This window comes from Pelobates fuscus, chromosome 5 (genome assembly GCF_036172605.1).
Source record: "Pelobates fuscus isolate aPelFus1 chromosome 5, aPelFus1.pri, whole genome shotgun sequence".
NCBI classification, from domain to species: domain Eukaryota; kingdom Metazoa; phylum Chordata; class Amphibia; order Anura; family Pelobatidae; genus Pelobates; species Pelobates fuscus.
The window spans coordinates 312,690,188-312,711,100 of NC_086321.1; the positions used below are offsets into that span (position 1 = coordinate 312,690,188).

The following is a 20,913-nucleotide window of genomic DNA, read 5'->3' on the forward strand; positions in this document are numbered from 1 at the left end:
AAGCGTTAGAGGATAGAGCCCGTGCTTTGAATCAAGCCAATCCAGCAGCATGGGCCGCAACACATTATCCCAACACTGATCCCGATTGGAACGTAAATGGTGCTGATATGGTTCAACTCAGAGCCTATAGAGACGCTATAATTGCTGGCATGAAAGCAGGAGGAAAGAAAGCCATTAACATGTCGAAGACAGTTGAGGTGATCCAGAAAAGCGATGAAGCGCCCAGTGTCTTTTATGACCGATTATTGGAGGCATACCGCTTGTATACCCCCTTTAATCCGGAAGACGCAGATAATTCCCGAATGGTTAACTCCGCCTTTGTCAGCCAAGCATACGGAGATATTAAGCGCAAGCTACAAAAGTTAGAAGGGTTTGCAGGTATGTCCATCACCCAACTAATGGAGGTAGCAAATAAGGTCTATATGAACAGGGATACAGAAAGTAAGAAAGAGGAAGAGCGCAAGATGCGTAAAAAGGCTGATATGCTAGCGGTAGCGATCGCAGGCGTAGATAGACGGGGCCCGGATAGAGGCGATAGTAAGTGGAATGAGGAACCTCTAAGTAGGAATCAGTGCGCTTACTGTAGGGAAGAAGGGCATTGGAGAAATGAGTGTCCGCGAAGAGAACAGTCTGAGAGAGACAGACCTAGGACAGGTTATGTAAACTTTAGAGGCAGAGCGAGAGGTAGAGGAGGCCCCGGAGGGAGTAATGGTTATAGAGGGAGTAATGGGAACAGAGGAAGTGTTAGGGAAGACAGGTATATTCCAGCAGCGCAAAGGTCCCGCGATAGAGAAGGTAGGGACTTTGTAGGATTGGCTGACACGGTCATGGAGGACTATTGATACCGACCGGGCTCCATCCCCCTTGGTCGAGCGGAGCCTATGGTCGATGTATCAATAGGGGGAAAAAGGAGTGCGTTCATGATCGACACTGGTGCTGAACATTCAGTGGTGACTAATCTAGTTGCTCCTCCATCTGGAAGGACTATTACTGTGATAGGAGCAACTGGAAGAAGTGCTGAAAAACCGGTTCTTAAAAGTCGACTCTGTACATTGGGAGGCCACATAGTAAAACACCAATTCCTTTATATGCCTGAATGTCCAGTCCAATTGCTGGGACGTGATATGCTATCAAAATTACAAGCGCAGATTACGTTCCTACCAAATGGAACAACATCCTTAAAGTTTAATGGACCTTCAGGTATTATGACTGTATCCGTACCAAAGGAAGAAGAGTGGCGACTTTATACAGTGTTGACTAGCCAAAACCCTAGGAGTGATGAGACATTATTCAACATACCAGGAGTTTGGGCAGAGAACAACCCACCAGGACTGGCCCGCAATATTCCACCTATAAAAATTGAACTGAAACTTGGGGTTTATCCAGTGAGCCTAAGACAATACCACATCCCGCAGAAGGCTAAGAAGAACATTCAATCCTATCTGGATAAGTTCATACGGTATGGTATCCTAAAATTCTGTACTTCCCCCTGGAACACCCCATTGCTGCCTGTTCAAAAGCCCGGTACAGATGAGTATCGACCTGTGCAGGACTTGAGAGCAGTCAATGATGCGGTTGTTAGCATACATCCAGTTGTACCCAATCCATATAACCTGCTTGCTTTAATTCCGGGCGGGGCTACTTACTTCACAGTCTTAGACCTCAAAGATGCCTTCTTTTGCCTCCGAATTGCCGCAGAAAGTCAATGTATTTTCGCTTTCCAATGGGAGAACGCTGTAACGGGCTCAAAACGCCAAATGACTTGGACAAGACTACCCCAAGGGTTTAAAAATTCACCTACCCTATTTGGTTCAGCTCTAAGTCAAGATCTACTGGATTTCGAGTCCATCCCAGGAGAGTGTGTATTGTTACAGTATGTAGATGACTTGTTGATAGCAGCAGTTACAAAAGAAAAATGTCAGCAAGCAACGCACGATCTACTACACATTCTCTGGAAGGCAGGATACAAGGTGTCCAGAAAGAAGGCTCAGTTGTGTTTGCCAACTGTCAAGTATCTGGGATTCCATATCTCTGAAGGTCAAAGAATTATGGGGCCAGAGAGAAAAGAAGCTGTCTGCCAAATACCAATACCCAAGAATAGAAGACAAGTGCGAGAATTCTTGGGGGCAGCAGGCTTCTGTAGGATATGGATTCCCAGCTATGCGATACTAGCAAAACCTCTGTACGCAGCTATCAAAGGTACAGAGCACGACCCCTTCTTATGGACTCAAGAACAGCAAACGGCATTTGAAGATGTGAAGAAGGCTTTGATGAGTGCCCCAGCATTAGGTCTACCTGATCACACACGACCACTCTACCTATATGTACATGAGCAAAGAAGAATGGCTGTGGGAGTATTGACACAGTACTTGGGATCATGGCAAAGACCTGTTGCCTACATGTCTAAGCAACTGGATGCAGTGGCCAGCGGACTTCCACCTTGTCTAAGAGCCGTAGCTGCAGCCGCCCTGCTAGTAGCTGAAGCCGATAAACTCACTCTGGGTCAAGAACTTTATGTACGAGTCCCACATGCAGTACAGACGTTGTTGGATTACAAAGGAAATCATTGGTTTAGTAATAGCCGTATGACCAAGTATCAAGCAATGTTGTGTGAAAACCCAAGAGTGCATTTAGAGACTGTAAACACCTTAAATCCAGCTACCCTTTTGCCACAACCTACTGAAAGTCAACATGATTGTTTGGAAGTAATGGATGAAGTATTCTCAAGTAGACCAGATCTTCGTGATTTTCCCATCCAGAACCCCGATGTTCAATATTACACAGACGGCAGTAGTTATGTGAAAGAAGGGATCCGCTATGCAGGATATGCAGTAACAACAATAGACAAGGTGATAGAAGCTCGGCCACTGGCGAAAGGAACATCAGCACAAAAGGCAGAATTAATAGCACTAACACGAGCGTTACAATTGGCTGAAGGTTTAAGAGTGAATATCTATACGGACTCTAAGTATGCGTTTTTAACCACTCATGCTCACGGAGCTTTGTATAAAGAAAGAGGACTACTGAATTCAGAAGGCAAAGAAATCAAATACGCAGCTGAAATCCTACAACTATTGGAAGCAGTGTGGGAGCCGAAAGAAGTCGGTATCATACATTGTCGAGCGCATCTGAGAGGAGATGGTGATGTAACCAAAGGAAATCGGATGGCAGATAGTGCAGCTAAGCGTGCTGCTGAATCAGGAAGACAGGAGTATGTGGGGCATATAGCTGCTCTAATACCAACCCCACTGTCTCAATGGACTCCAGTTTATACAACTCAAGAAGAGGAGTGGTTAAAGACTGAACCGGGAAAGTATTTGGAGAACAAGTGGTATCAGCTAGAAGATTGAAGAATAGTCATACCAGCATCACTAGCAGTAGAAATTGTCCAGAACTATCATAACGGGACACATTCTGGGAGAGACAGTACAGAAGAATCTCTCAGAAAACATTTCTACATACCAAGATTGTCCAACTTGACTCAGGCCATTGTACGTAGATGTGTGACGTGTGCTAAAAATAATGCAAGACAAGGACCAGTAAAGCCACCAGGAGTCCAGTTTATGGGGGGACTCCCCATGTCCGATCTACAAATAGACTTTACAGTGATGCCTAAATCGGGTGGACATCGTTACCTGCTGGTAATTGTGTGCACCTATTCAGGCTGGGTAGAAGCATGTCCTACTCGTACAGAGAAAGCAGGAGAAGTTGTGAGATTCCTGCTACGAGAAATAATACCCCGATATGGACTACCCTGTTCTATAGGATCGGACAATGGTCCAGCTTTTGTTCACCAGTGCCTACAACAACTGACTCATATGCTTGGTATAAAGTGGAGGCTTCATACTGCATATAGACCCCAGAGTTCTGGTAAGGTAGAGAGAATGAATAGAACTATTAAGAACCAGTTGGCTAAAATGTGTCAGGAAACCCAACTTAAGTGGAACGTTCTCTTACCCATAGCTTTATTGCGAATCCGCAGTACCCCTACCAGAAGGATGGGCCTCTCTCCTTTTGAAATCATGTATGGGCGACCACCTCCCGTACTTGGTAACTTAAGGGGGGATTTGAGTCAGTTGGGAGAAGGAATTACCCGGCAGCAGGTTGTAGAGTTGGGTAAGACTATGGAGGAGGTACAGAAATGGGTACAAGATAGATTACCTGTGAATATTTATCCCCCTGTTCATAGTTATCATCCAGGAGATCAAGTGTGGATTAAAGAGTGGAATAATGTACCGTTAGGGCCCAAGTGGAGAGGTCCTTATGTTGTTCTTTTGTCTACCCCTACAGCGATAAAAGTAGCCGAAGTGACTCCGTGGATACATCACTCCAGGGTTAAACCAGCAGCAGTTGATTCTTGGCAAGTTACAGCAGACCCAGAGAATCCCTGCAAGATCCGGTTGAAACGCACTACTCAGTCGGAGTAACGAGGAATTATTGTGGATTACAAATTTTATTGTTACAGGTGTGAGTGAGAAGGCCATAATAAAGCCTGTCCGCTTACCATCACATAGTGTATAAGCCAGGAAAGTCTCGAAGGGACACCTGTGAAGACGAGCAGAACTCCATTCCCTGCAGCCCTCACATCCTGGAAGCTGAGGTTCCATCGCACGGACGAAGACTGAGGATGACGGCGAAAGATGTGCTTTTGATTGTGTTTATTTATATGTGTTTTTATATTCAGGAAGGTAGAGGTACCGACACTCCTAGCTGTGAGGTATGCATTAAGACTACGAGAACAGGTAACCATATTTCCCAAACCCTAATTTGGCATTCACAATACGAGTGTAAAGGAGAGGTGTCAAGATGTAGATACCTAAATATAGAATATAGTGTGTGCCATTTAGGAGTAGGAGAACCTAAGTGCTTCAGTCCAGAGTATCAACCTCGTACAATTTGGTTGACTCTCAGGAATGGAGATCCTCAGGGGACCCTAATTAATAAGACGGTGTTAGAATCCGTACATTCTTCGGGTGTTCTGCTATTTGATGCGTGTAAAGCGATATCGAGTGGTAGAAAGCCGTGGAATGTATGTGGGGATCTTAGATGGGAGAGGACGTATGGGTCTAATGATAAATATATTTGTCCCAGTAGTAAAAATAAATATGTGAGTCCTAGATGCCCAAATAAAGACTATAACATTTGCCCATATTGGTCTTGTGTGGGGTGGGCGACTTGGGGACAGACAGTAGATAAAGACATGATAGTGACTAAGTTGCCGACTAGCCCATATTGTAAGTCTATGGAATGTAATCCCATCCATATACTTATAAATAACCCCGATAAGTTCTTAGACAAATATGGCAATTTATTTGGGTTTCAAATATACGGGACGGGTTTAGATCCTGGGACATTATTGTTTATAGGAATAGAGACTGATACGGTATCCTCCCAGACTCATCAAGTATACCATTCCTTTTATGAAGAGATGGGTATAGATAATAAGATCCCCCATAATGCTAAGAACCTGTTCATCGATTTAGCTGAAAGTATTGCCGGTAGTCTTAATGTTACCAACTGCTATGTGTGTGGAGGTACTAACATGGGAGACCAATGGCCTTGGGAAGCAAAGGAGGTAATGTCCGGTTCTGAGGCAGTTGACCAACTAATATCTACACAAGCCGATTATCATTTGAGTGTTAGAGGTAAATCTGAGTGGAGATTAAAGACCTCCATCATAGGTTATGTTTGCATAGCAAGGAAAGGAATAATGTATAATACTTCTGTAGGAGAATTAACTTGTCTAGGGCAAAAAGCTTATGATGATGATACTAAAAATACAACTTGGTGGTCGGCTTCAAATGTCTCAGAACCATCTAACCCGTTTGCTAGATACGCCAATTTAAAGGATGTGTGGTTTGATCTATCTATCACATCTACCTGGAGAGCCCCAGCAAATTTGTACTGGATCTGTGGTAAGAAAGCCTATTCGGAGCTGCCACAGGACTGGGAAGGGGCATGTGTGTTGGGTATGCTCAAACCATCCTTCTTCTTGTTACCGATTGAAACAGGTGAGACTTTAGGTGTTAAAGTGTATGATGTGAATCATAGGAAGAAAAGGGGACCCTTAGAGATAGGCACCTGGGAAGATAATGAATGGCCTCCCCAGCGTATCATAGATTATTATGGGCCAGCCACATGGGCAGAAGATGGTACTTTTGGTTATAGAACCCCTATTTATATGCTCAACCGCATTATAAGATTACAGGCGGTGGTTGAGATTATCACTAACGAAACATCACAAGCGCTCAATCTCCTAGTGAAACATAATACCAGGATGAGGACAGCAGTATACCAGAATAGATTAGCCTTGGATTACCTTTTGGCAGTAGAGGGAGGTGTATGTGGGAAGTTTAACCTAAGCAATTGCTGTCTTCAAATAGATGACGAAGGGCAAGCAATAGCTGAGCTTACTAGCCATATGGTTAAACTAGCGCATGTGCCTACTCAGGTATGGAAAGGGTATAATCCAAGTAGTTGGTTTGGTAGCTGGTATGAGTGGTTTGGAGGGCTTAAGGCAGTGGTAGGTGGAGTCCTACTGATTTTAATGTTGTGTCTAGTCCTGCCGTGTCTTATACCCTTAGTAGTTAGGTCTGTGCAAAGCCTGATAGGAAATATAGCAGAGAGGAAGGCTGCTGCACAGATAATGGCGATTTATAAGTATAAGGCTTTAGATCAGGGAGAACCAATGCAGGAAGATGAGTGTTAAAAGATTCACATCATAAGATAAGTCTGGTCTGGTTCATGGTAACTTGTGGTGTATGCAAACCAAGGTTAAGTGATGCCTCAAGTAATTGTAAAATATCAAGAGGCATCAAAGGGGTAAATGTGGTGGAATCTCGGTAAAAATAAATTTAGTAGGCCGAGATTACCACGTGGCATGTGTACGTGCATATGCTGACGTATCGATCAGTTGGTTGCACGAGGCAAGATACGATCAGTAGTGTACGGAGCATGTGCAAGAATACAGGATATAGTATTCCCCCTCCTCCATTGTGCTGGACAAGCCATGCGGTCAAACAGGAAGTTAATTCTTATTTGTGTTGATTGGTTAAGAGAATGTGCGGGTGGAGCTTAATATGGGAGGAGTTATGTGCCTATATAAGGAGCCTGCACTATTGTCCGGGGCTCAGAACTTGCTGTATTTTGGTGACGTTAGTCCCTCTGAGTCCCGATCGGTGATCCAATAAAGAATCTCTTCCTTCCTGAAGAAACCTGTGTCCATCTCTCTGTGCTTGGCTTCCGTCAGTTTCTCCGGTATCAAAACCGTTTTGCAAATCTGAAGTTGGAGCTCCTCAGCTTCCTACCACCTCCTCCCCCGAAGTCACTTCCGCAACCCAACAGCTGCTGGGCCATGTAACCTGTGTGCAGACCTATGTCTGAGACATTACAAAATCTGAATAGTAATTTCCAATATGCCTTAATTTCCCCCATCAGCGTTAGCCAGTGATGGCTTATGACAATAAGCATTATCTTGCACAATATTCCCAAGATCCTTATAATATCTCCACTGACCACTGTCCACATGTGAGATGATCTATCAATGCTCTTGCTGCCTCACATAATCTCTAAACACCCAAGCCTTTCATACTCTTGCACAAGGGTAAGAGAAATACAGCAGCTCATAACTTGCTACAAAAGAAGACTAAGGCTCCAAGGGAAGCAGGTCCCTCGCTTTCATTCACTTACCGGGTTCCACTACCGAGTGGAATTTTCTCAAAAAAGAACTCATAAGACAAATCCACTGCAAATACTTATGGCATGTACTGTACATTGGCTCTGCCATTGGCATGCCGCACTGTAATAATTTATTTGATATAGATAGACAAACAGACAGGGATATAGGTTTAAACTTGGATTTTATAGATATATTTTTTTTTTCTAACGCATAGTAATGCTGCAGGATATGTTGGCACTTTATAAATGTCAGTAATAATAACAGTAGTATATATATTGTATAGTATATATATATATATATATATATATATATATATATATATATATATATATATATATATATATATATATATATATGTTTTGTATTTAGGAATATAGAATTTGTAAAAAAAGTTTTTTTTCCTTACATAGTTCTTCGACAAATCTGGGTGATCCTTTTCAAGCCCATCGTCCAGAATGGTCACGACAACACCTCGTCCTGTATAGCCATAGCTCCAAGCAGTTAACACACCAATGTCAGAGCTCACATCATTATTCTGCAACATTGGATTGAGTAAGGTAAGCAAGGTCTAGAATGATTTTTTTGGAATAGGATGCTATATTCTAACCTTACCGCAAAGCACTGTCAAATTAAAGTTGATCATTGGTAATTAATTTGACCATAAACAACATCATAGTATTAGAAAATTGTGTATCATCTATTACTCATTCAAAGTTCAGTTACTACATATTTCTGTGAGTACTCATATTTGCACAATGCATTAAAGAGACACATTCATGTTTGTCTCTGCTGAATAACAATTAGCATAAGGCAATGCAAGAAAAAAAATATATAGGAAAACAAATGCCCAAGGGATGTATTAGCATATTATATCACTTAAAAAAAAAAAAAAAAGACAAAACAACGTAGAAATTTCTATATGTGTGATTGAATATTTTATATTTATTTAAGGGTTTAATTACAATTGTATGCTGCTAATTGATATGTGTGTTTTGGTATGTTGGTTTTAATGTGTGTGAAATGAATACCTCTACTAATTATTCTAAGGCATTTGAAGAAAGAGTGATTTTTCTTTTAAAATAAAATATAGATCAGCATTCTCAACAACATAAAGGAGAATGGAGCGATGAATAGCTTTTTACTTACTGCAGGACTTAAATGGCATCTGTATGCAAACTGATCAAAATTATATTGCCCCATTTTATATATGGAGTATAAAATATTGAGCATTTTCAAATTCAAGGGTCACTATAATGTGTGTGGTTGGTCCTTTGCACCAGTTTCAGGTTTGTCATTTCTGTGCTGTTCTCTTAAAGGGATAGTGTGCATTCTTGGTATTTTTCAGCTGCTTCACTGGTGTTACTACAATGAAGGGGTTGCTCACTTATAATATGGAAGTCTTTTTTGTTCTATCATTCTGCCATTTCACATTAAATGCACACATTTATATTATATAAAGTAGTTATTGGTTTATTTTTATACCCTACATGTATATATAATACATGTAGGGTACCTCCTCCCTTTGTCCTGTCTCGGGTGGAGTCCCCGAAGGCTCTGTCCTTGGTACCCTTCTATTTTCTATTTATATTGCCTCTCTTGGCAAATGTATTACCTCATTTGGATTCCACTACCACCTGTACGCTGATGACACCCAGATATATCTCTCCTCCCCGGACTTCTCCCCTGCCGTCCTGAAACGTGTTATAATATTTTGCATATTTTGGAGATAAGCACTGGATGTCCTCCCGCTTTCTGAAAATAAATCTCTCTAAAACTGAGCTCCTTGTCTTTCCTCCTCCTAATACTGATCCTCCTCTTTCGCTCTCCCTTCAAGTCAGTGGTATCCACATCAGTCCATCCTTGCAAGCGTGCGGTCTTGGTGTTATACTTGATTCTGGCCTCACCTCTGATCCTCACATCCAGCATGTTACCAAATCATGTAGATTCTATCTTAAAAACATAGCCCACATCCGCCAGATGCTACTAAGGAGCTTGTCCATGCTCTAGTAATTTCCCGCATGGATTATTGTAACCCTCTCCTAATTGTTCTTCCCAAAAACCGTATTGCCCCGCTACAGCTTGTAATAAATGCTGCCGCAAGACTGATTTTCTTCTCTAGTTGGTCCTTTCACACCTCACCCCTCTGTCAGTCCTTACATTGGCTTCCTGTATCCTATAGGAATCAATTAAAAGTGCTAACCCATACCTATAAAGCACTGAACAATTCTAGTCCCTCTTATATATCTCTTCTCAGATCCATAGGTATGCCCCTTCTTGGTCTCTGCTCTCTGCCCGTGACCTTCTCCTTTCCGCAGCTCGCACTTGTACGGCCAACTCACGTTTGCAGGACTTCTCGCGGGCGGCTCCCTTTCTATGGAATAGCCTGCCTACTGCCATCAGACTCTCCCCTAGTCTTCAATTGTTTAAGATGTGCCTTAAAACCCATCTCTTTAGGAAAGCTTATGGCCTCCCAGAGTAACCTCTACCTTACATACTTGTCTCTTGCACTCTCCTAAAGGGCAGTACTCTACTCTCTCGTCCAGCTCTGCTTCACTCCCACCTTATTTGATTGCTATTTCCTGTCCTATTGTGTTTTACACCCATTCCCCCTCCTATTGACTGTAAGCACATTTGAGCAGGGTCCTCTTCAACCTATCGTTCCTGTAAATTTTCTTGTAAATGTCCTATTTATAATTAAATGCACCCCCCCTTATAATATTGTAAAGCGCTATGGAATCTGATGGCGCTATATAAATGGCAATAATATTAATAATAATGATTAACATCTAAGTTTACAAAAGGCCAAAGTGTTTATTTTTGATGTTGCGGCAAATAATACCAAAAATGCTATTTACTAACTGGTGTATCCTGCAGTCCCAAATACTAAAAGTTTCCAACTGTAGCTAAATCTCTCTGTAACAAATTTTGGAAACCATAAAGATAAGGTTTAGATGACACAAAACTCTGTAAAGTAATACAATGTGAGCAAGATATTACCTTGCTGCAGAGGGATTTAGATAGGGATTTAGATAGACTGGGGAACCGGGCACTCAAATGGCAGATGAAATGTAATGTTGAAAAATGCAAAGTTATGCACTTCAGCGTAAAGAATTCACAAGCAACGTATACCCTTAATAGAAGCAAATTAGGGATAATAACACACGAAAAGGACTTGGGAATTGTTATAGACAACAAACTATGCAAAGATGTGCAATGTCAATCAGCAGTGGCTAAGGCCAGTAAGGTATTGTCATGCATGAAAAAGGTCATTCATGAGAATATAATTTTGCCTCTTTATAAATCATATTGAATATGCTGTGCAATTTTGGGCACCTGTTCTAAAGAAGGATATTATGGCACTAGAAAAAGTGCAGAGGCGGGCTACAAAATTAATAAAAGGAATGGAACATATCAGCTATGAAGAAAGGTTAACAATCTTAAACCTCTTTAGTTTAGAAAAATGTCGCCTGAGAAGTGATATGATAACATTATACAAATATATTCGGGGTCAATACAAACCAGTATGTGGAAATCTATTCACAAACCGGACTTTACATAGGACACGAGGTCATGCATTTAGACTAGATGAAAGAAGATTTTGTCTAAGGCAAAGAACAATAAAGGATGTGGAATTCTCTGCCTGAAGAAGTTGTTTTATCAGAGTCCAAAAACAGGATATAATTGTTCAATGTAGGGTAATAGCTGCTTGATCCAAGGATTAATCTGACTGCCACTCTGGGGTCAAGAAGGATTTTTTTTCCTAGTTTGTTGCAAGTGCTTCAAACTGTTTTTTTTTTTTGCCTTCTTTTGGATCAACAGCAAACAACAAATGTGAGGAAGGCTGAACTTAACTTGTACGCAAGTCTCTTTTCAGCTATGTAACTATGTATGATATTTTAAACTTAAATGTTTAAACTGACGTAAAAAGATTTTTTATTTATTTTTACTTTGATAGAATAGATTTAACTTTAATTATATCTTTATCTTAGATCAGTAATGGCGAACCTTTTTGAGCCCGAGTGCCCAAACCGCAATACATTTTTTCCTCAAAGTGCCAAAACGGCAATTAAACCTGAATACTGAGATTTAAGTTTAGAAAAAATTACTCGTACTTGTTAACATCTTTTGTTTTAAAAGAAGAACACAACAGAGAGTTCAATGATACAAATTTTAAATAATGATATAAATTAAGCTTATATTTATTAGTATCTCCAACAAATGCAATACATACACACAGACTGCTGAACACATTCACACACCAACTGCTTAATACATACACACACCAACACACAGACTGGTAAATACACACACACAGTCCGCTAAATACACAAACACACACACACACACAGTCTGCTGAGTACACACACAGTCAGCTGAGTACACACACAGTCTGCTGAATACACACACACAGTCTGCTGAGTACACAGTCTGCTGAATACACACACACAGTATGCTGAATACACACACACACACTGCTGAATACATAAAGACTGATGAACACACACATATATACTGCATTGAGGGGTACAGTGTATGTGTTTTTGTGTGTAGTGCTGTGTGTGAGGTTCTGTGGTGTGTGAGGGGTGCTGTGTGTGGGGGGTAGGAGTGCTGTGTGGCGGGGTAGGGGTGCTGTGTTTAGGTGGGTGGGGGGTAGGGGTGCTGTGTGCGTGGGGGTTAGGGGTGCTGTGTGTGTGTATTCAGCAGACTGTGTACTCAGCAGACTGTGTACTCAGCAGACTGTGTGTGTACTCAGCAGACTGTGTGTGTGTGTGTGTGTGTTTGTGTGTGTAAGGAGGCTGCGTGTAGATGGGGTAGGGGTGCTGTGTGTAAGGGGGTAGGGGATCTGTGTGTGGGGGGGTTGGGGTGCTGTGGGGGGGTAGGGGTGCTCTGTGTGGGGGAGGCTGGGGTGCTCTGTGTGGGGGGGGAGTTGAAGATGCATTAAATGTTTTTTATTTTTTTAAACATATTAAATCAGTATCCCCCCCTCCCTTCTTAACTTTGGTGAAGGGGGGGGGAACACAGCCATCCCGGGTGGTCCGGTGGCGGTAAGTATCTAGGACAGGAGGACAGGTCCTGCAGCTCTCCTGTCCTCCTGCGCGATACCGCATGGAGCGTTGCCATGGTAACGCGCGGCAACGCTCCACACAGCTCGCCGGAGAACAGGAGAGTTGCTCGATCCCTCCCACTGCTTCCGGTCCTCCCGACAAGAAAGCAGAGTAGGCGCCTGCCGTTTTGGGCAGGCAGGTGCCTACTCTGCATTGATGGCGAAACTATGGCCATAGGTTTGCCATTACTGTCCTAGATGGACATGAGACCCCTCCTACATAAGGACAGACTTATTTAATCGGTTCATGATACATTGTTTGTAAAAGGAAGGCAGGCTATTTTTTATATATAGAATGTACAGCAAAACTTGGCAGTTTCCTTCCTTATATAGACTTTAGATAATGCCTTGGTGAAATCCCGCATTCAATTAAATATACACTGAAGATGGGAGCACTCACATGTCTTCTTGAAGTAAAATTTAAGTGCAGAAGTTACATAATTAAGTAGATCGACATTTCGACCCTACAGGGTCTTTTTCAAGATCTGGGAAGCAATAGGCGAGTGATCCGGCATCTGTCGGAGGAACCCCTATTCTTTTACGCCATGCCTTCTCCCCAATCTATAAAAAGTACCAAGACTCTTACACGCTGCAAAAGCGCTGGTCCGGGTATTTTGGAGATAAGCATGCACACCTCAGCTACGACAGTGGGTTGGGAAGGTGGACAATACAAGACCTGAAAGCAATATCAGAAAGGAATAGCAGGGATTTTACTATTTGGAATTTATGACCTTGAACACCTTCGAAAGAATCTTGACCAGTGGATAGGCAAGGGATGGTATCAAACAAGGGCTCTCAGAGCTGCTGAGATGGGGGAGGGAAACTCAGGGTGCTGAGGAAAGGGGGCAGGCACTTTCCTCCCTCTCCTGACTACTCTGGATCTTACGACCAATTTGCTTTCCACACACAGTCGCACCACTGGCTCCTAGGACTTTAATCTTTCCCTCCTTTGGCGAAACCCCAAGCTGGTATTGTACAACAATACCATAGCACAAACCACAGACTGGTCACAAGACAGAATAAAGTGAAGCAACAGAACACCAAGAATGCACACTATCCCTTTTAAGGTGATGCCTAAACCAGGCTTTTATGGCATAAGGTGGGAGGGGGTTGGTGGTCGTGGCCTGGAACTGATGTGTACTAAAAAGATGGGGGGGACGGGTATTGGGGGGTGGGGCAGGAGAATTGGGAAAACAAAGTCAGATGGAGAAAGAGGTAAACTTCTCTATTAAATATGGCTGCAACTGGAACACAAGGTTAATGCTATAATTGTAACTTACCTATTTGGAAATTTCATCTTTCTATACATATTTAATTTCATTTTTTCTGGATTTATTATATGTGATTGTGATGAATTGCACTTTGCCACTGGCGTTTGGAGAGGCCTGCTTGCCAGCCTCTTGCCCTGTGACTATGGCCCCTGGGGTATATTGCCATTTAAAAAGTCTATTTGGGCTTATTGGATTATTATTATTATTTTTTTTTTAATTCTTTATTTTTGTTGTGCAGTGGTGATACATCAGTAAATAAAGACATTGGTTGCGTGTACAAACAAAGAGGGAATTCTTACAGAGTTAACAAGTAATGTCTGGATAAGCTGCACTTTAGTTGGTTAGAACAAGTTAATGCAGGCTAGCGATACATGTCTGGGTACTGAGCATAGACCGAGGCAATACAACTGAGCATATTATTACCCTGACAAGTCACTGGGTGACAGTGTTATACAGCTGTGCTGACAATATGCAGATTATATGGAACACAGAAGAGAACTCTAGCTGTATAAGCTTATATGAGCTTGAGAAAAGTATCACTGGGAAACATGTAAGATAACATGTACAATAACATGCCCACCCCGCAGTGAAGCACACAAATTGCATTTCAGGATACAGTGTGGAGAGTATGAGGCTGAGACTTAATGAGCTTAATGGGAAAGGGCGTCCTCCGGCTTCTGATCAGGCTGTGCTAGTGGGCTAGTGGGCCTCTGGGCTGTGGGAGCGAGGCATGTAAGGCATTAGTGTGGAAGTAATGAAAATATGTGTGGGAGAATAATAGGAGACAAGGAAGGGTGTGATGGGGTAAAACATTCTAGGAAAACCATCATGCTTAGGCTGGATATTGGTAATACCCTTATGGGTCTCAAGAGTCCTCTTGTGGGTGGCAAGCGAAGTGTAGTATGCTTGGGATAGTAGTTCCTGAGGTTGCCACTTGGACGAGGAATAGTTATTTTAGCCTATGCCCCTGCGCAAGAGCCACTTCTAGTGGGGTGCCCGGTGGTTCCTTTAGGGAGTCCATGCAGCCCAGTAGACTCAGGTGGAGGTCAGCGTGTTCGCACCCTGACTCTGCATTCTTCCGGCCCTATGCCTGTGTGTGGCCTGCCGCTGCTTTCCACGAGGTCTGTTCATTTTCCTCCACTGTCTAAAGTATGCAGGGGGTCTGGGCCGCTGCCGATGTTTGGGCCTCCGTCCTTGTGGGTTGTTCTGTGAGGCTGCGGCTCGTTTGGCTTTCAGCCTGGGAAGGCCAGCGGTAGTGCTGGGAGCTGTGGTAATGGTGGGGGCTCCTTGCGTGAGTGTGGTGGACCCTTTCCGCTAACCTTCCTGACGTGCCTGGATCTTTGCCCAGAAGGACTGGAAGATGGCCTTGAGTTGCCGTAGCATGTTTGCTGTGGGATCAGGGGGAGGCCCATGAGGTGAGTGCAAGCCTTGGTCTGGTTTGGGAGGTGTCACGGTAATATACCCCAACACGCAGGAATAGTCCAGATAGTCAAGAGACAAGAAAACAGGATTCGTCTTACCGGACCTTAGAATGGCCGGACTTAGACGTGTACAAGAAAAGACAGAGTCCAGAACAAGCCGAGGTCAAGGGGACGGAGAGACAGCGTAAAGTAGAACAAGCCGGGGACTGGTACACAGGAGGACAAACCGGCGGATAAACAAGCAAGGATAAAGAGAGAACGGAATCAGGAACAAAGCCAAGGTCAAGCACCAAAAAAACAACTGAACGAAACAAGCACTAAAGGGAACTGAACAGAAACCACGATAGGGCAAGGTGTAAAGGAAACAGGTGAGTATAAATACCCTAATGTTCACTTTGATTGGCCCCTGTTATATCCACGCCCCCAAAATGTGAGTGTATGGGGAACGTGGCATGACAGGGGCCAATGGGAGACTGATTCTAATTTTGTCTCCCACTGTCCCTTTAAGAGCGCGCCCGAAACGCGCGGCGCGCTCTTAGTGTCAGGCGGGACACGTGACCGCTTCTCGCGGTCACTGCCCGCCTTCCTGATCTCGTCGTTGGATGAGCCGCACGCGGCTCATGCAGGAGCAGGACCGCGCGCGGCGAGAAGAGAGGACCCCGGCCGGCCCCTGGAGAGGGTAAGTACTGCTACAGTACCCCCCCCCCTGAAGACACGCCCACCGGGCGGGGAGGAGCAGGCCTGGCAGGAAAGCGAGCGTGGAAAGAACGCACAAGGCGAGGAGCGTGAACAGTGCCAGCGGAAATCCAACTGCGTTCCTCAGGCCCATAGCCCTTCCAATGTACCAGATATTGGAGGCGACCCCGAAGAAAACGAGAGTCGAGTATAGCGGCCACTTCAAATTCCTCATGGCCCTCCACAGAAACTGGAGGGGGAGGAGGAACATGCCGAGTATAACGGTTGCACAGGAAGGGTTTTAACAAGGAGGTATGAAACACGTTAGGAATGCGTAGATTCCTAGGAAGATCCAAGGCATACGAAACAGGATTAACCACATGCAAGATACGAAAAGGACCAATAAAACGAGGAGCCAACTTCATAGAAGGCACACGAAGACAAATATTGCGAGTAGAAAGCCAAACCCGGTCCGCCTGAACCTTCTGGCGAGCAGCGGAATCCACCAAAGAACACTGAACCTGCTCCCAAGTATTACGTAAACCAGCCAAATGTTCATCCAGAGCTGGCATGCCCTGTAAGGAGAATGCAGCTGGAAGAACCACGGGATGCCGGCCATAAACAACGTAAAAAGGGCTGTTACCGGAGGATTCATGAGCAGCGTTATTACGAGCAAACTCAGCCCATGGAAGAAGGTCTGCCCAATTGTTCTGATGGTGGGACACGAAACAACGAAGATACTGCTCTAGAGATTGGTTGGCACGTTCAGAAGCTCCATTAGACTGGGGGTGGTAAGCGGAAGAAAACGAGAGAGAAATACCCATCTCTGAACAAAATGCTTTCCAGAATCTGGAGATAAACTGGCTACCCCTATCGGACACGATCGAAGTGGGAATACCATGCAACCGAAACACCTCCCTGGCGAAGATAGAGGCAAGTTCCTTGGATGAGGGCAATTTGACAAGAGACACAAAATGAGCCATCTTAGAAAAACGATCCACTATCATCAGGATGACAGTTTTACCATTCGAAGGGGGTAATTCAACAATAAAATCCATGGATAGATTGGACCAAGGCCTCTCGGGTATGGGCAACGGATGCAACAACCCACAAGGAACTCTGTGGGAGGACTTCATACTGGCACAAGTAGTACAGGCATTAACGTAATCGGTGACGTCCTTGCGTAAGGAAGCCCACCAGAAATATCTAGAAACTGCTGATAACGTTTTAAAAATACCAGGGTGTCCAGCAGTTCTTGTGTTATGATACAATGGCATAATGTTCCATCTCTCTGGGATATCAACGAACAGTTTATCAGCAGGCCTCTCTCCAGGAGCCATGTTTTGTTTAGCCTGTATAGCTTGTAAGAGGGAAGAAGAAATAGATAGAACAGTAGTAGCTATTATTCTGTCGGGAGGAATGACAGGGGTAACATCAATTTCTAGTTTGTCAGTAGTTTAGAATTGTCTGGACAGAGCGTCAGCTTTAGTATTACGATCACCTGATCTGTACGTGATTATGTAATTGAAACGAGACAAAAACAGAGACCACCTCGCCTGCCTAGAAGACAATCTTTTTGCTTCACTAAGGTAGGAGAGGTTTTTGTGATCCGTTAAAATGAGGATGGGATCCCTAGTACCTTCTAGTAGATGTCTCCATTCCTTGAGCGCCAAAATGATAGCAAGGAGTTCGCGATTGCCTACATCATAATTCTTTTCTGCTTTGGACATCTGTCTGGAAAAGAAGCCACAAGGGTGTAACGGCTTTTCAGGTGAATCTCTTTGAGACAAGACAGCACCTACCCCAATCTCAGAAGCATCAACTTCAAGAATAAAGGGTAGGGAAGGGACAGGATGCTGTAAAATAGGGGCAGAAGCGAATTAAGCCTTCAGGAATTCAAAGGCCTCAAGTGCTTCTGGTTTACAGACATGAGTATTACCATCATTTTTGGTCATTCTGGTTATAGGTGCTACAATGGCAGAAAACCCTTTAATAAAACGCCTATAATAATTTGAAAAACCCAGAAAACGCTGAATGGCTTTCAAACCCTGAGGTAGAGGCCATTCCATGATGGCAGAAAGTTTCTTGGGATCCATACGAAAACCCTTAGCAGAGATTATATAACCCAAGAATTGGACTTCTGATTGATCAAATGAACATTTTTCGAGTTTGCAATAGAGACCGTTAACAAGAAGAGTTCTCAACACTAATTTAACATGCATGTGATGAGTCTGTTAATCAGTAGAATAATTTAATATGTCGTCCAAGTATACTATTACAAATGTGTGTATGTACTGACGTAGGACATCATTAATAAATTCTTGAAAAACTGCTGGGGCGTTACAAAGGCCAAAGGGCATCACAGTATATTCGTAGTGACCACTCCTGGTATTGAATGCGGTCTTCCATTCGTGATCCTTTTTGATACGTATGAGATTGTAAGCACCCCTAAGGTCCAATTTAGTAAAAACCGTGGCATGTTTAAGCCTATCAAATAGTTCCGTGATCAAAGGTATGGGGTACGCATTTTTGACGGTGATTTTATTAAGGCCCCTATAGTCAATACAAGGCCTTAATTCGCCATCTTTCTTGGATACAAAGAAGAAACCAGCCCCTGCCGGGGAAGAGGATCTTCTTATAAATCCCTTTTGTAAAGATTCCTTAATATATTCCTCCATAACAAGATTCTCCTGCGGAGACAAAGGATATATTCTCCCTTTGGGAGGCATAGTACCAGGTAGTAAATTAATAGCGCAGGCGTAAGGCCTGTGAGGTGGCAACTTTTCAGCCTCCCTTTTATCAAAAACAGATTTAAGAGACAAGTACTGAGGGGGTATAACAGTAGGCACGGGAGGAATATTAGTAGAATTCAAAGGGGTGATTTTAACAATACAAGACTCTTGGCAAGCATCACTCCAAGATACTATTTGTCCTGACTCCCAGTCAATAGTGGGATTATGAGTACGCAACCAAGGATACCCTAACACGAGGTGAGAGGAAGGAGAAGTAATGATCTGAAACCGAATGGTTTCAGAGTGTAACACCCCTGTAGACATATGTAGTGGTACAGTTTCATGTGTGATAACTGGAGAGCATAATGGTCTACTATCTATGGCCTCAACGGCCAAGGGTGTCTCCTTCTCTCTAGTGGGTATGTTATTCTCCTTAACAAAACTGGAATCTATAAAGTTTTCGGCCGCTCCGGAATCAACCAGGGCTAGTATATTCCCTGCTATGCAGTTACTACCAAGGTGCAGGGAAACAGGGAGAAGCAATTTATTAAGAGGCAAATGTGAGGACTCTGATGTCACACCCAAGGCCTGTCCTCTATACGGTCTTAGGTGCAATAGTTTTCCGGACGCACGGGACATTCTTGTCTCATATGGCCCCTCCTACCACAATAAAGACAAAGTCCCTCCTTTCTCCTATAAAGTTTTTCAGCGTCAGTAAGTTTAGCAACCCCTAACTGCATAGGTTCCTCCTCTGACCCTTTTAATCCCTCAGGAGTCTCAGCTCTAGGTGAATTAACGGGGACAAAGCGTCTATTTCTGGACTTGGTATATAGCCTGCCACGGATCCTGTTATCTATATCGATGAGATAGTCAATAAGGTCCTCTAGGGGTACAGGGAGGTCCTTAGCTGCTAACTCATCCAACATAGTTTCAGACAGGCCTTCCATAAACGCAGTAGTAAGCCCATTGTTAGTCCAATCTACCTGTGAGGCAAGGGTACGGAACTGAATAGCATAATCGGCTACAGATTTAGATCCTTGCTTAATTCTCATTAACGACCTGGCGGCATTCTTTGACCTTTTAGTCGTGTCAAATGTTCTACGAAACGCTGTGAGGAAGCTATTGAAATCGTGTACCATAGGTCCATTAGCCTCCCAAATAGGATTTGCCCAGTCAAGTGCCTTATCAGTAAGCTGGTGCATAAGAAAAGCATAAGAATTCAACTTGATTAAGGAATCCCCTACATGTCTTAGCATCCCCTCCATACCTAGGTGGCGGGGTTAGATGTGCTGAAGCATTAGGCATATTAGCTGTGTCTGGTACAGGGGTTACAGGAGGCGCAGGTACAGGTACCGGAGCTGTTCTAGATAACAGTGTCTGGATGGCTTGAGCCATTTGATCCATACGGTGATCCTGTTCTGCGAATCTAGCCTCATGAGTGGCCATCTGTTGTCCTAAACCTGCGGGGTCCATGGCCCTATCGTAATGTCACGGTAATATACCCCAACACGCAGGAATAGTCCAGATAGTCAAGAGACAAGAAAACAGGATTCGTCTTACGGGACCTTAGAATGGCCGGACTAAGACGAGTACAAGAAAAGACAGAGTTCAGAACAAGCCGGGGTCAAGGGGACGGAGAGACAGCGTAAAGTAGAACAAGCCGGGGACTGGTACACAGGAGGACAAACCGGCGGATAAACAAGCAAGGATAAAGAGAGAACGGAGTCAGGAACAAAGCCAAGGTCAAGCACCAAAAAAACAACTGAACGAAACAAGCACTAAAGGGAACTGAACAGAAACCACGATAGGGCAAGGTGCAAAGGAAACAGGTGAGTATAAATACCCTAATGTTCACTTTGATTGGCCCCGGTTATATCCACGCCCCCAAAACGTGAGTGTATGGGGAACGTGGCATGACAGGGGCCAATGGGAGACTGATTCTAATTTTGCCTCCCACTGTCCCTTTAAGAGCGCGCCCGAGACGCGCGGAGCGCTCTTAGTGTCAGGCGGGACACGTGACTGCTTCTCGCGG

At 43.7% G+C, this 20,913-nt stretch overlaps 1 protein-coding gene across 1 annotated transcript in view; it reads right to left on the reverse strand.

The window, feature by feature from the left end:
* The window catches only part of PCSK4 (proprotein convertase subtilisin/kexin type 4), a 244,198-nt gene that overhangs the window by 137,547 nt on the left and 85,738 nt on the right, over nt 1-20,913 (reverse strand). Inside the window, exon 4 of the mRNA XM_063456574.1 lies at nt 8,085-8,213. Within this exon, the coding sequence (XP_063312644.1) occupies nt 8,085-8,213 (129 nt within the window). The remainder of the gene's footprint in view (nt 1-8,084; nt 8,214-20,913) is intronic.